The following is a 14621-nucleotide window of genomic DNA, read 5'->3' as shown; positions in this document are numbered from 1 at the left end:
CCTTCCCCCACTACCGCTACAGTGTCTGTCACTCAAAATATCTCTGCAAAACTATTGGTTGTAATCCCTTCACTCAAAGTACGCCTTGCGGTTTTATTGGCTACAGAGCGTGCCACTTCTTCACGTCATTTAATCGAATGATATATATTTTGCAGCCCGGAAAAGCGGAGTTTTACTGCTTGTACTTAATTAATCTGTTTGGAATAACACCTGATCAAAGTAAGAATTGAAAAAAAAATCTCCTTGAGTTATATAGTCACATATGGATAAAATTGGGTTAATATACAATATCATGATTAACTCTGCTCACACGTTTGCTTGGTATTCAAGATCGAACATTCTCTCACATTTCCAGTATACTCTTGGCTTCGCGAGAAACGGCAAATCGACAGAGGTTTATGTATCTGTTGTTATCTGAGATGTTTTTCACCTTTGGCCTCGCATACATGTGGGCGGAGTCTATCCGTAGACCATATTAATGTAACCAGGTAATCACGTTATTCAGCTTATTAGTATTGTGACATATACGCTCAGAGATGGGCATACAAATACATCAAAATGTATTGTGATACAAAATACCCCTCAAATAAATGTATTAAAAGAAAATACAAAATACTGGTGACAGAAAATGTAACAAAACACAATACATGTATTTTGTATTTATAGTATAGGAAAAATATTTCTCTGAATTTTCCATTTTCTCACAATTTAGTATAGCGGGTTTGGGCTATATAATGTACAAAAACTCTGGTGAACCCCACAAAAGGCAATAACAGTCACAGAATGCCAGTTTAACTAAGTAAAGCTATTAAAAGACAAAAACCACTATTTAAAAATTGAATTAAAATCAGTTGGACACAGGTAAAGAGCCTAAATCCCATGCAAGATTGCAGAAACCTGTGGTTTCATCTGTGCTTCTTGATGGTCCTTCCTGAACATAATGTTGCTCCCTGGCAGGATTTATGAAATAATGAAACTAAAAACACTTAATTTGCCTTTTAAATAGAATAAAGTGGATATTTCATGTTAAAGAAATGGACAGCTACTGTCAGGGCTTGGCTTACTAAACTATAATATCTACTGGTTGATATGGCATTAAAAACATTCACATCAGGAAGATACAGCATAACTTGTAATACAGTGCATGATTGCATGATGAGACGTCTCTTAATAAGGTTATCATGAACATACAAGCTCCATCTTCCTAGAGCTAGCTACTTCACTAATAAATGAACTTGCGAAACACTAGCCTAGCCAGCATGCTAGTGTCATTAGCATATTAGCATTGATCGCTGGCTTAACATTGTAACCATCACCATGTATCTACAATAGGCTATGTAGCCAGACCCAGACATAAATTATACATCAAAGGTAGTTGAGTCATACTCCAATACAATATATACCTTGACAATCAGCTGCATTTGTGAACTGTTTTTTGATTTGTGTATTTTAAATATCTATTTTGATACAAGTAACGTTTTTATCCAAAACAATATAAAATACTCAAAAGAAATTGAAATACGTATTTCAAATACAAGTAATAGAAATACTGCCCATCTCTGCCTACACTTTAACCTTATCTAAAATAGTTGCACATAATACAGATGTATTGTTGTTCTTATTATCATCAATATCATTTTAATAAACATGATCATTTTTGTTAAGATTGTTGTTGACAAGATATTTCGTCAGGACTATTTCTGTAAATTATTTTCTGCAAGAAGCATAAACTCTTGGACTATATATTATACTTAGAATATATTAATATATTGTCCTGATAATTCCTACATTCCTAATCAAAATAATCGTTCAATAAATGCATACAAATTTATAATATCCGAAAACCGAGATAAACTGCATTTCGAACATTTCGCCATTTCTTCGTTTTTCCCTGCGACACCTGAATGCAGCATTTGGCTCGCTAATCCTGTTTGTTAATCTCTTCTCCCGGGCCCTACTTCCAGGTTTGCACACAGTGATGCAATCGTCTGTGGGTGGTGACAAACAGCGTGAATATTCCACCTGAGTGACAATCATACACGCACAAGCACACACACACACGCACACCCACACGCATTCTGCTGTGAAGGTGGATTCAGGGGAGCGCTGCAGCGAGCTCAATGACGATGAAAATGGATATAAAAGGCACCATAGAGCAAATGGAGAGGGGAGAGCAGGATATTGCGTTATTGGCTCTACGGAACTACAACACCCAGGTTTGTCATCGATGTCTTGTGAATGGAGCATCAATAGCTGTAGTTATGCTCTAAATACGAGAATCGATTGGATGATGTCACCATTTATCCCGACTATGGGGTATATTATTATCAACATCTCTAGGAATATTTTTTTTAATTAAATAAAATAATTTTGACTTAACGATGAGCAAATATTTTGAAACAATGTGAGATTTGTCATGCAATTATTCTTAAGATTTCGAACTGAAATGGAAGTGTTGAAATAATGAAGTACTACATATATTTAGTTTCTTAATGTAGACCAAAACCAGTTTTGTTAATTATTTGGCCACTTGGAGGCAGCAGAATATCCTGTAACGCATTATAATGTCGTTGCATCAAAGCTAGCAGTTATGTCTGTCTCCACATGATGAAGTCCAAAACATTGGGCAACGTTAACATCAAAACAAAGATCTACATCTCTGTAGAGCCACTATTTGCATATATAAGTTCCATTGAAACTAGAGCTGGAGGAACCCATTTTTCAACTGATTCCGATGTTATAATTTGATTATAGTATTAATACCAGCTGTACAGTATTGATTATGAACCATGTGATCTGGATGTACTATCAACGTTTTCTAGTAGTATTATTCTACCGATGCTGCTGCATTGTGGATGTGGGTGTGTTAGAGGTGGACACGTTGGTTCAATAAGTGATTAAAACCTCTCTGTTGACCATTGTCTCCCACTAGTCCTCCCCTGGTGTTTCCTTCTCATCTGGTAACCTGGGCAACAGCTCTCCTTTTAAACAGGCTTCACTCTGACTCTGAATTAATATTAACAAAACAGGTGAAACATGGTCGCCAGAATCACATTTCACAGTGTGAAGTTTCTGTTCCCAAATCCTCAAAACGTTTTTTTTTAAATGAATTCAATTCTACAAATTGTTTCAGACACAAAAACTAGAAACATTTGGAGTTCTTTTATCAGTGAACGGTGGTCAAGAAGATCCCTCTGAGGATCAAAGTGTATTTGGGAAAGGTGAGCTTAACTGTAATCTGCGCAAAAATAGAACTCTCGATCTCGACTTGTCCAAATGCCACCTGACCTCCTCACCACTGCTATAGCTGGAGTGGAACATGCTGCATACTCCGCTCGGCCTCGATAGTTGTGTGGGAGTTGATCTTGAAGGCAATAGGATTAGATTCTCCGATACAGAAATACAGGCTCCTACGGACCCGATGAAATCCTGCTCTTCTTAAGCCTTTAAGAGATGAGGAGCTTAGTGCTGAAGGTCCCTGCCTCAGAGCGCTGTTATCCTGCTTGGGTTCCTTCATTCCGTTTACAAAAATGTGACAATTTAAATATGTTCAATTTATTTGTTATTTGGTCGGAAATAGTCCGGACATCAGATAGTAAACATTTAATCCATATGGAGTGAATGCACTCGTCCTCCATTCTAGCTGCAGGTTCCTTAAGGAACTCGTCCTTGGTTCCGTAGCTGTGGATGGAGCCTCTTTGATTAGTCTACACTTTGTATTGGGGACGAGTTACCATGAATCGCTGACAACACGAATACTTTTAGACAATTTGTGTCTCCTGTTGTCCCCCCACGGTATTATGAGCCAATAAAATGTTTACACTCTTCAAACCACGCAATCAGGAATAAAAGAGTAAAGGAAACGAAACTCAAGGCAGCAACAGAAAATAAAGGCTGAAAAGCCCAAAGAGGGAATGGCAGCAAAATTGTTCTTTCTTTGATTTTTTGTTGTTTCTTAAAAGACTACAATCGACAATAACTTAATTTCATAATCTTTAAAACAGTTGAATGTTTACATCAGCTGATATTTATGTGTTTACATCTGGTGGTAGAGTATGAAGAGCATACTCAGGACACTTTGTACATGGTGGTAATGGATCCATGGAGGAGCTTAGCACACAACCATGACGGTACTTCAAACTTCATAACAGGATGAAATGGAGAACTATCTCTAATTCTGCTGTTCCCTGCAGCAGGGATGTTGTCATATAGGCCAAGTGTCAAGTTGCCTTTATTGTCCATGTCAGAGTCCCGCTGTTACACTGTGTTGGGAACATGGTGGATAAAATTGAAGGAACGAACATTGATTGTTGGTGGGAGACGGAGTTTGTTATGGTCAACCATCCACCCCAACCTCCTTTGCTAGAGGTTTTCAGTGACAAAGAAAGAGCGCAGACAAGTTGGTATATGTTTATATTCATGAATGTCTTCAACATTTCTTTTGGATGTTTTCTCTTTATTCTCCCTCCATCCCCATCATTACCAGTGTTCTTCTTGTCATCTTTGCCTTTCTGTTATGTTTTTTATTCTTTACCTGACACCTTTATTTGCATCCTCTGCTTTTCGCTCTTCCAGATGAACCACTGCTTTAACTTCAGCAAGGAGGATGAGCTGGACCGACAGGTATTTCATCCAGAGAAAGGAGTGGGGCGACTGTGCTTCAGTAGAGGACAGGGCTGTCCTTCAATCAGAGGATTGGCTTTTCAGTACCCGGGTCCGCTAGAGCATTGGTTCTCAACTGGTGGGTGGGTCAACTGGTGGGTGGGTCCCGTTTTTAGTAGGTCGCGGGCCGTTGCATGGGAAAATAAAAATTTAAAAGATAAATAAAAAATCATGTGATTTTATTTTGAGGACTTTTTGTAATGCAGCGGAGTGTCGTTTTTTTGCCGGCTCGTCCGTCCATGTTTTCAGTTGGCGCCGCAAAGACAAGGCCCCCCCCTCGACACCGCTAGCACCCCCCCCTCCCCCGTCAACGTTGACACCGCTAGCACCTCCCCCCCCGTTGACCGATCGATTTGGGTCGCGGCTTGTCATTAAGGGGTGATGGTGGGTCCTGAAGCCAGACCAGTTGAGAACCACTGCGCTAGAGGGTCCTTGGGAAAGACACTTAACCCCAAGGTGTATGAATGTTGGTCACTGACGGGTAGTGGGCCATGTGTACGCCCCTCAAAGGCTGCTAGCTGGCAATGCTAACAATGTGAACCTTGGTGTGGCAGCTCAATATGAGCGCCGTGGAGCACTTTAACACGTCGAAACATGCACTAGCAGGCAAATCGTGGGAGTTTCAACAAAGCACAGACGGAGAAAGACTAGTCTGAACCAATATAAACTTTATTACACTATATCTTTTGAGTACTAAATAGTTACTTAATGCGTTTTTTGGATACCAAACAGAGAACCTTCAAGTCATTTCCTGATTTTGCTTACCACAGAAAAGACGAAAAGCACCTAAAGGTCAAAGGTCGGACATGATCAGCAGTTGGATTCTCACAGCAGTCGTGAGAATCTAAACCGGTGTCAGATTTTAAATGGGCATTAAATAATATCTCTGCACTGTTACAATTTCTTGGAAACACTGTAGCTAATCATCGTATCAAAATGTGAGTCAACGGCCATGTCTAATCTGGATGAACGTGTGCTGTGAATAGCGTTGTGATGATAGAGATTAGTGTGTCTAGTCTTTAATACTATTCATAGGTGATGTAAACCTACAGTGTTGTATCACAGATCGGATCGGATCAGTTTCCCCTCATTAACAGGCATCTCTTTATGGTGTTTGAGCTCGGTATATTTCACTAATGAACGCACACGCAGGTCTTACATCGACTAAACATCAGATTAACAAAACAACAACGTTTTGAAAAGCATTTATTGAGTGTTTTGAACATGTGTTATGGTTTAACGCGCGACCCTGTCAGCTGCTGACTTTCTGCCCAATGACCCATCCTTCATGACCATTGGTGACGGTGGGAATGCAGGAAGGACACCTTATTGGGCCTTACCACTGGTGTCCAATGTGTTTATTGACTACGCCCATCTGTTCACCCAAAACATGAGGCCTTAGATCAGACAAAATTGAGTTACACTGTTAATGTCACACAGCGTTGTATCCATTGTAGTTCCACCAAGAGCCCAATTGTTTACCTGTATCAGCACTGTTACCATAGTTACTATTACCTCAGCCGACACCATGTTGAGAGCCACGTAGATAGTATAATATATATCTTTTATAGTTATAGTATCTATTATTTGGGAAGAGGGTTTTTAACATTTAAATAATTAAGTATTAAATTGTCTCAACACTATCTACTGTATATCTACCTATAAGATGTAATTCTTTTATTTTCTTGTGTGATGCAGCTTTTGGGTGGATTGGTCCTCAGTTTCCTAGACAGGGAGCTGCAGCCTTCTTGTCAGCTGGCCTGTCTAGAAACAATTCGAATCCTGTCCAGAGACAACCATTGCCTGGAGCCCTTCATCACCCTCTCTGCCATGTCAACGCTTGCCCGCTACGCCGGCATCGGCGTGGTCAATAGTGCAGCACCAACCCACAGCCAGCTGGTGGAGGGCCAAGGTAATTCCTGCCGACTCTCCCAGGTTTCTGCAGGGTTTTTAGGTTCAAAGACTTTTGCCCTATAAAATAATCACTTTAATGCACCAAGTCTTTTCAATGCTCCCTGGAAACTCTAAATGTAGACATATACAGTAGATGTTGTATTTGAGTGCATGAATTCTTAGGTGCAAATTCTAATTGAATGCATGCTGTCTCCCTTTGAAAACCACATAGACAAGATGTCGTAACATTACAGATTATTTTCAATTAAGTCGCAGGGCAAATGCAGCTCGTAAGGTAGAGCGCTTTGTCCCTCTTTAAATGTTCTGCTGTATACTATATACTTGACCACAAACTGCCCCTGAACACTATGCCATTGAGTGAGAAGGGCACTTATCTGAGTGAGAAGGGCACTTATTCTCTTGTAGAGCGTGTATCTACAGGATCGTATTGTCGCAGTAATGTTGGGATTTAGGGAGAGTTGGCTGTATTGGTCTAAATGTATATATATATATATACATACAGTATAGACCAAACCAAAAATAAGGCCTCAATGGCCTCTTTAGTATTGTTTCTGTTGCTTATGTGTATGTGTTCTTGACTAATTGGGTGCGGATTTAAAAGATTATGCACAGTTGATGGGGTTTAAAACCCATTTATTAGTTTTTAACATAGTGTAAGATCACTCATATACAATCTGTGCTCAAAACCTTTGTGAGTAAAATGTGTTACACAATACTAAATTCTACATAACATTTACTTGAATTGAAATACAAATAGAAGCAGTTCGGTTTGTCTTTAGTCCCAACCTCTTACCCTACAAGCAGTCTACAAAATGGTTGGATGTGCTGCTTGACTTGCTGCCAATCTCTCTCTTTCTGGTGGAAGGTGAAGAAGAAGGGGGAAAAGAAGCAGCGCAGGTATCCAGCGAGGAGGTAAAGGAAGTCTCTCCTCCTTCGGAGAACTCTGACCAGGAAGTCATTGCTGAGTCACTCAAGTCCATCTCTAACATCCTGCTACACAACGAGACAGGGCAGGTCAGTCTGCTGTGTGGCCCCTCCCACACTGGCATCAAACCTTTACATTGTTAAATGTAATGTGGTCTGTGCTCATTTTCTAAAAAGCATCTTTGATGGATGGATAAATGAATGGATGGATGGATACCTGAATGAATGGATGGATGGATGAATGAATAAATGGATTGATGATGTATGGATGGAAAAATTAATAAATGAATTGATGGATGGATGAATGACTGAATGAAATGATGGATGGATTGCAGGGGGTAGCAGCAGATCTACAGCTGATAAAGGGTGTGGCAGAGAGGCTGAAGCAGTGCTATGATCCAAACTGGATCCATGAGGTATGGACTTCATTTGCGAGGATAGATGTTTTAATTTGCAAGTCTAATTAGAAGTGTGAAAGTTGCAGTTTGGGGGCATACTCAAAAAAGTAATCACCTGAACTCCATAGATGTCAGATCAGACATGGACGTTGTAGTCCCGAAGTCCCCCTTGGTTTTCTGTTACTACCGTTTGTAGCCTCTGGTTCTTCACGTTGGCTTTTGCCATTTACTTTTGTTGCAACAAGTAAAGGAATGTGACCATATTTGGACAGGTCTATAGTAGGGACATACTAAATGAACATCATGCTGTATCGAAGAGGACTTGAAACTAGAGATTGAGACCATTGAGACCATGTTTACCATGTTTACTGAGGGAATAAATCAAGAGAGAAGTAATTGTCTCATGGACTATACAATGAGACTTATTATGCAAAGAGAGTTATGAGCAGTTCTGCAGTTCATCTTCCCTTGGTTTACAATGTTTAATAAGGGAATACATTCATTTGACAAGTAGGGGCATTTTCAGAACCAGATGTTTCAAATGGTCCTGTCAGTCTTAAATTTTCCAATATTTTAAACATTTTTTTATTAACTAACCAAGAGCTTTCCCTGAACATAACCATAAAATCTATGAATTTGGTATTGCAAATATAATACAAATATAAGTATATAAGTCTAAGATATCAGGTTACACTTTTACAAACATGATACGTTTAGATTCAAATACCCCAAAAGATGTTTTTAGATACAAGACCACAAGAAAAACAAAGATTAACTCAAAATACACTCTCCTGTGCCTGCTTTTGGTGCTACATATTGAGGTTTGATATCCATTAATTCACATTCTGAAGAGAAGTCAGCAGATAGATGAAAGAAGCCTCCATGCATCTGCTCTCCGTCCAGGTGCGTTTCTTTGACCTGCGCATCACCTTCCTGCTGACCGCACTAAGAGTGGACGTCAGGGCGCAGCTAGTTCGGGAGCTCCACGGCATCAGTCTGCTAGGTAAGCCATTCAATGTGAGACCAGTGTACATACTGCTGGGGTTTATTTGTTGACAAACAAAGTTCTCTAAGATGATTGTGTGTATACACACACACACACACACTTATTTGAGTGTTAATCATTATCATATAGAAATGATTGTCAACGAATATATGTGGAGTCTCCAAGGTAATTACTACTAGTTACTAATACTGAGAGGCCACTCACCTCCCTGGTCGTGTATAGGTCTCTAACACCAATGGGGATTTGTTCATGATCATGACAAATCTATAACAGGAAATAGAGGAGCATTTAAAAGGAGCTACACATTCACTGAGTTGAAGAGCCTTAGTTGATAACCTCCTTTCTGTGTGTGTCCAGGCAACCAGTTGGATGCCACCCTGGGTCTGTGTTGGCCAGATACACTGGAGACGGCGAGGGCAGGGTTAGAGGACGTCCCGCCTGAACAACTGCCCCCACTAAGCCGGCAGCAGACAGAACTAGCCATGGAGATACTGAAGATACTGTTCACTATCACATTCGACACAACCAGGCGCCAGGTCGACGAGGTACTGAAGACCGTCGGGGGATTTGGTTTTCTATTTGGGTTCAGGTTTCAGCAGCCTCTTGTACTCCTCAATAATTGTGAATTGTGTTCTCAAAAGTAATTTAAAAAAACGATCTAAACTCCAATTAGCATTTTTTAATTGGTTAATCAGTAGATAACACAATGAATTTCCTGTTTTACAATTAATCATTGAAATGAATTTAATTTTACAATAATAAAATGTATATATGGAACACGTGAACATCATTTGTGTGTAACATCTATGTGTAAAGGAAGAGATGGCAGAGTACAGACATCTGGGAGCTATGCTGAGACACTGCCTTATGAGCCATGCAGACGGAGAGGAGCGAACTGATGAGTTTCACAGGTCAACATGCGTCTCTTTTTCTCTTCATCATACATGAAGTCACTGATCTTGCTTGACGAGGTCCCCTTCCTCTCTCCTCTCCTCCTCTTAGCCACGCTGTTAACCTGCTCGGCAACCTCCCACTGCCCTGCTTGGATGTACTGTTGATCCCTAAAGTGCAACCGGGCTCCATTGAGTACATGGGGGTTAACATGGATGCTGTCAACATGCTGCTGGAGTTCATGGAGAAAACACTTGACCGGGTAAGAGGTTCTATGCATATCTGGGTTCATTACCTCCAATAAAAAAAAGTTATCATTACTGCAAAGGTGTAGCAGTATCACTTTCACAAACATTAGACTGAACAGTAGCAATATAACTTTTGGCTAATTGTTGACGTCTCAGAATCAGGTGACAATGGTAACAGCAACATCTGGCTAGACAAAAACTATGGAGCTCAGACTCATTAAGTTGTCTATCTTCCCAGGGTCTTAAGCTGAAGGAAACCCTTCTCCCATCTCTAAACCTGCTGACTGAGAGTGCCCGAATTCACAGAGAAACCAGAAAGTTCCTCAGGTCCAAAGTAGGTACTGGGCTTTGGGAAAGGTAATCCACGATGAAGAGTTGAAGTATATATGCGTTTGTTCAGGTGCTGCCTCCACTTCGCGATGTGACCAACAGACCAGAAGTGGGCAGCGCTCTGAGGAACAAACTGGTCCGTATTATGACGTCCATTGACACTGATGTTAAGGACTGTGCTGCCGAGTTCCTCTTTGTCCTCTGCAAAGAAAGTGGTGAGGGAAATATCTGTGTGTCGATTTTTTTCAACAATTCAAAGCAATGTAAAACTTACTTGAAGCCCATGGTTATGCATCAAGCAGTCAATTGATCAATGCTTATTTCAAAACTAGCTGTGGGGTAATGATCAAAACTAAAAAAAATCCATCTCAATACAAACCTTGGCTAGTGTTAAGACCTAAGGGTAATGGCCTCAACCAAAGTCTTGTTGAATGGATGTTCTAATGAGGTGGAAATACTTATACCATATGAACAGCACTGTAATGTTCTATTCCTGGTGCAGTTTCTAGGTTCGTTAAGTACACTGGATACGGTAATGCTGCAGGTCTGCTGGCTGCTAGGGGATTGCTCAGGGGGGGCAGAGACTCTGGGATCTACTCTGAGGATGAAGAGTCTGACACAGAGGAGTACACCAAAGTCAAAGCACAGTCAGTACTACAAACACAATGGACCTTTCTCCGTAAAAATATATTGTGTAGCTCTAACTAATGAACTTGACCAATACTTAATTATAGTTTTTATATTTGATGAACTATCCATCCATCTGCTGCTCATCCCATGTCATCGCATACCTTTTCCAAGGTTTAAAATGAATAGATAAGATGTATGTCTCACCCTATTGAATATGCCTGGACACCTCCACAAAGAAGCGTCCAAGCGCCCCCTGAGGCGCGACCGTAAAAAAAAGTTAAAAAAAAAAGCAAAATTCACAGGCGGACTTGACATGCTTTGTGTTCAAACCACGCCCCCCCCCTCTCCTCCTCCCCCTAATGCAATTATTACAAAGAAGGAACCACCCTATTTTTTTTACAATGACCCTATATCCTCAAAGAGGGGTCTGACAGAAAAAGGGTAGGAATCACTGTGTGGGGTGAAGAAAAAGCTAAATCTGCAGCTCAGGCTGCACCACAAGTCTGCTCCTTTCCGGTTTCCTGTCAAGACTAAATAGCTAACATTTCAGAACCAAAATTGAATCATGCCTTGTAAACTAAACTATTGAGGGATAAACAATAGAATACAATTTCTTAATTACAATTTCTGTTTTTTAAAACATGTTTCCTTTTTTCTCTGCCTTTGATGTTTCTCGCTCTCTTTTTCTGCTCCAGTATAAACCCAATAACAGGAGTTGTACAAGAAGAACAGCCCAACCCCATGGAGGGAATGACAGAGGAACAGAAAGAATATGAAGCCATGAAGCTGGTCCACATGTTTGACAGACTGTCAAGGTCAATAAGAGCAGGACACACACTCACACACAATCTTATTTCATCAATTCTGGGGACATTCAAGTTAATTTCCTGGAGACGTACCCCTACCATAACCTCTACCAATTTGACCCTATGAAAGTCTTCACCCTTAATCGTAGTGTCAATTATACTGTCCCAATTCAATTCAAAGTCCCCTACGCCAAAAAAATCTTAAACCGGGAGAAAAAAGGATTGCAATACCGTTCCAGCTGCTCCGATTCTCCATCTTCTCCTGTCTCACGACCACGACCCTTAGGTACTTAACCTCCTTCACTGGAGGTAAGGTCACATTCCCTACCCGGAGTAGGCGATCCATCGACCAGATGTTTAAAGCTGTGTGCCTACAATCCTGAAACACTTGAACACCCTTATGTTGAAACATGCTATACGTTATGGATAATCTATGACTAGTCCAACAACAAGCGAGGCCTGTCCATTGTCGCAGTCATACTGGGACTACGGTTTTCTGAACCATTGTTTTGAGAACCTTGCCTGAGATCACCATATTTAGTTTGTCAATCTATTATGAATTATGAACAATAGATAAACCCCATTTAAAATAATTTGCATCTTATTTTTAACAATACTTGGTCTGTAATCACAAATGCACTCATAGTTACATTTGAACCATTTCTCCCTGCAGGACTAATTTTATCCAGCCCATGCAGCTCGGTATGGACGGAAAGATGAGCGAGATCTCTCCAGGAGATCTACACAAACTGGCCCACAATCCTTTGTTCCAGCCAGAAGAGCAGGCTAATTCAGACAGTGAAGAGGAGGCTCAGTAAACACAAGAAGCAGAGAAACAGAAACACATTCAATTCCTGGAAGAAAAGATTGGTCTCATTAGTTTATTTATTCACATTGCAGGGGACAATCAGTTCCCATTTACTTATTCTATTGGAAAGCGAAGGACAGAAGTGAAGTCAAAGTGAAAAGTACATGGGAGGCACCTTAAAGATTTTTTGATATGTGCTCATTTTTCAATGACAATATTAAGTGTGTAGATGTGTTTGTTTCCTCTCAGACATTTTTCTCGGTTTCTATTCATATACACATTCATAAACGCAACGACAGAGATACCTTTCAGAACAATCACGTGTATACAGCTCCATCACCACAATACCAAACAATCTCTGTGTATAACATATATTTTAAATAATTATGCTAATAATGAACTGACTTGAAACTACGGAATGCCATAGAGGTGGAGAATAATCGTATGATATGTAAATGGGCAAATAGGAGCTAAGCATTAGTATGGTCCAATAGATGTGTTCCTTGTTTGATTAAGACAGTCTAGTAAATAAAGTGAAGGTTCTCCAAAAAGCTGCAAGCTCCATAACAATGACGTTTGAAAAATCAACATTCAAATGCAGCGTAGTTTCTATTATTGCACTTTAGTTCATAGTGTTTTAACGCTGTATTTTGGCACATTTTCAGATAAATATCAGGCAACACTAACATTATCATTTGTAGATGCATAGTTTAGGGTCGGTAAGATTGTTACCAATTCATCTAAAGAAATATTTCAATAATAAATTGAAATAATAATATGTTATCAGTTTTTTTTTACTGAAAACATAGTCTGCCATTTGTTGTTTAGCCTTTCAAAAAACACAATTTCCCAGCCAAACAAACCGATCCTTCACACAGACACACAGGAACGCACACAGTGCTATCTATTCTATTCTTTAAAGAAAGATGATCTAAAAAAACTAGTCATTTCTATTCTATTCTTTAAAGAAAGATGATCTAAAAAAACGTCATATCTTTTCTATTCTTTAACGAACGATGATCTAAAAAAACGCCATTTCTATTCTATTCTTTAAAGAAAGATGATCTACTAAACAACACCAATCATTTCAATCTATACATTTTTTAGATGACGGGGGGGATGGTAACATATATTTGAAGCTTCATTCAAAAAACGTTGATAAATGCTTTGATTGTAAAAACAAAATAAATTCAGTTCAGTCCTTACAATGTTTAATGAAAGATTCAAAACTTTATTGCATATTTGTTGCTGTTTTGGCTCTATTGCTGTACACAGCACTTCATACTGCAGCTGTTTGTTTGACTATTCTTGGCTCCATAACAAATCGAGCTTTTCATTTCTACTTAACACGAAAGGAGAGATCGTGTTTTGAAGCCATCCAAAAAGCTATACTGTCCGTTTTGTGACAACAGAGGTATAACCGGTGTAACTGTATTTTGGGATTTTAGATTTCTGTGGTTTTACAAGTTGTTTTATTTTGTGAAACTTTAGAAAGATAAATCAGAATGCAAGTAGGAGGAAATACTTGTGTGCAAATATATATATAGTAAGAAGAGAATCTGAAACACATTATTTTAAGGGGATACTCTTCTACATTGTTATTGTAGCTAGCTGTCATCTTGTGGAGTATTGTATATTAAATGTGATAAAAAAACAGAGTTGTCTTATGCATCCATCTTCAAACTGCTTATCCTTCATACACGGTCGCGCAGTTGTCTCACGTCTATTTTAATGCAATTATTTTGCAAATTTTTCCAAGTGAGGTAGTTTTTAATACTCGGTGGGAAGGTGATGGTGACCCAGCTGGAGTTGTTCTGTTGTCACACAGACCCCATTGTAAAGAGTATATGAGTAGGTTTTGCATAATAAGTCAACGCAGTCTAATAAAATGTAGGACAAGGAACTATGTACCGAAGATCCATAAAGTCTGCAACCCTGGTGTCGTCCATCTGGCATCAGCAGATTATTGTCTCAACTTCTCAGTAGCGACGGAACACATTAAAC

At 39.6% G+C, this 14621-nt stretch overlaps 1 protein-coding gene across 1 annotated transcript; it reads left to right on the top strand.

Moving 5' to 3' along the window:
* Positions 1-1939: 1939 nt before the first annotated feature.
* ric8a (RIC8 guanine nucleotide exchange factor A) lies at positions 1940-14507 on the top strand. The gene is made up of 14 exons (XM_037450640.2): positions 1940-2216; positions 4576-4623; positions 6361-6574; positions 7442-7590; positions 7836-7916; positions 8802-8901; positions 9262-9449; positions 9721-9815; positions 9907-10057; positions 10282-10377; positions 10444-10588; positions 10876-11020; positions 11699-11818; positions 12483-14507. The coding sequence occupies exons 1-14, from the start codon at positions 2121-2123 to the stop codon at positions 12625-12627; spliced, it is 1773 nt and encodes a 590-aa protein (XP_037306537.1). The 5' UTR covers positions 1940-2120; the 3' UTR covers positions 12628-14507.
* Positions 14508-14621: the final 114 nt, after the last annotated feature.

Source organism: Pungitius pungitius, chromosome 6 (genome assembly GCF_949316345.1).
Source record: "Pungitius pungitius chromosome 6, fPunPun2.1, whole genome shotgun sequence".
In the NCBI taxonomy this organism is placed as follows: Eukaryota; Metazoa; Chordata; class Actinopteri; order Perciformes; family Gasterosteidae; genus Pungitius; species Pungitius pungitius.
The sequence above is the reverse complement of the archived record's forward strand: the minus strand, read 5'-3'. Positions and strand labels throughout refer to the sequence as shown.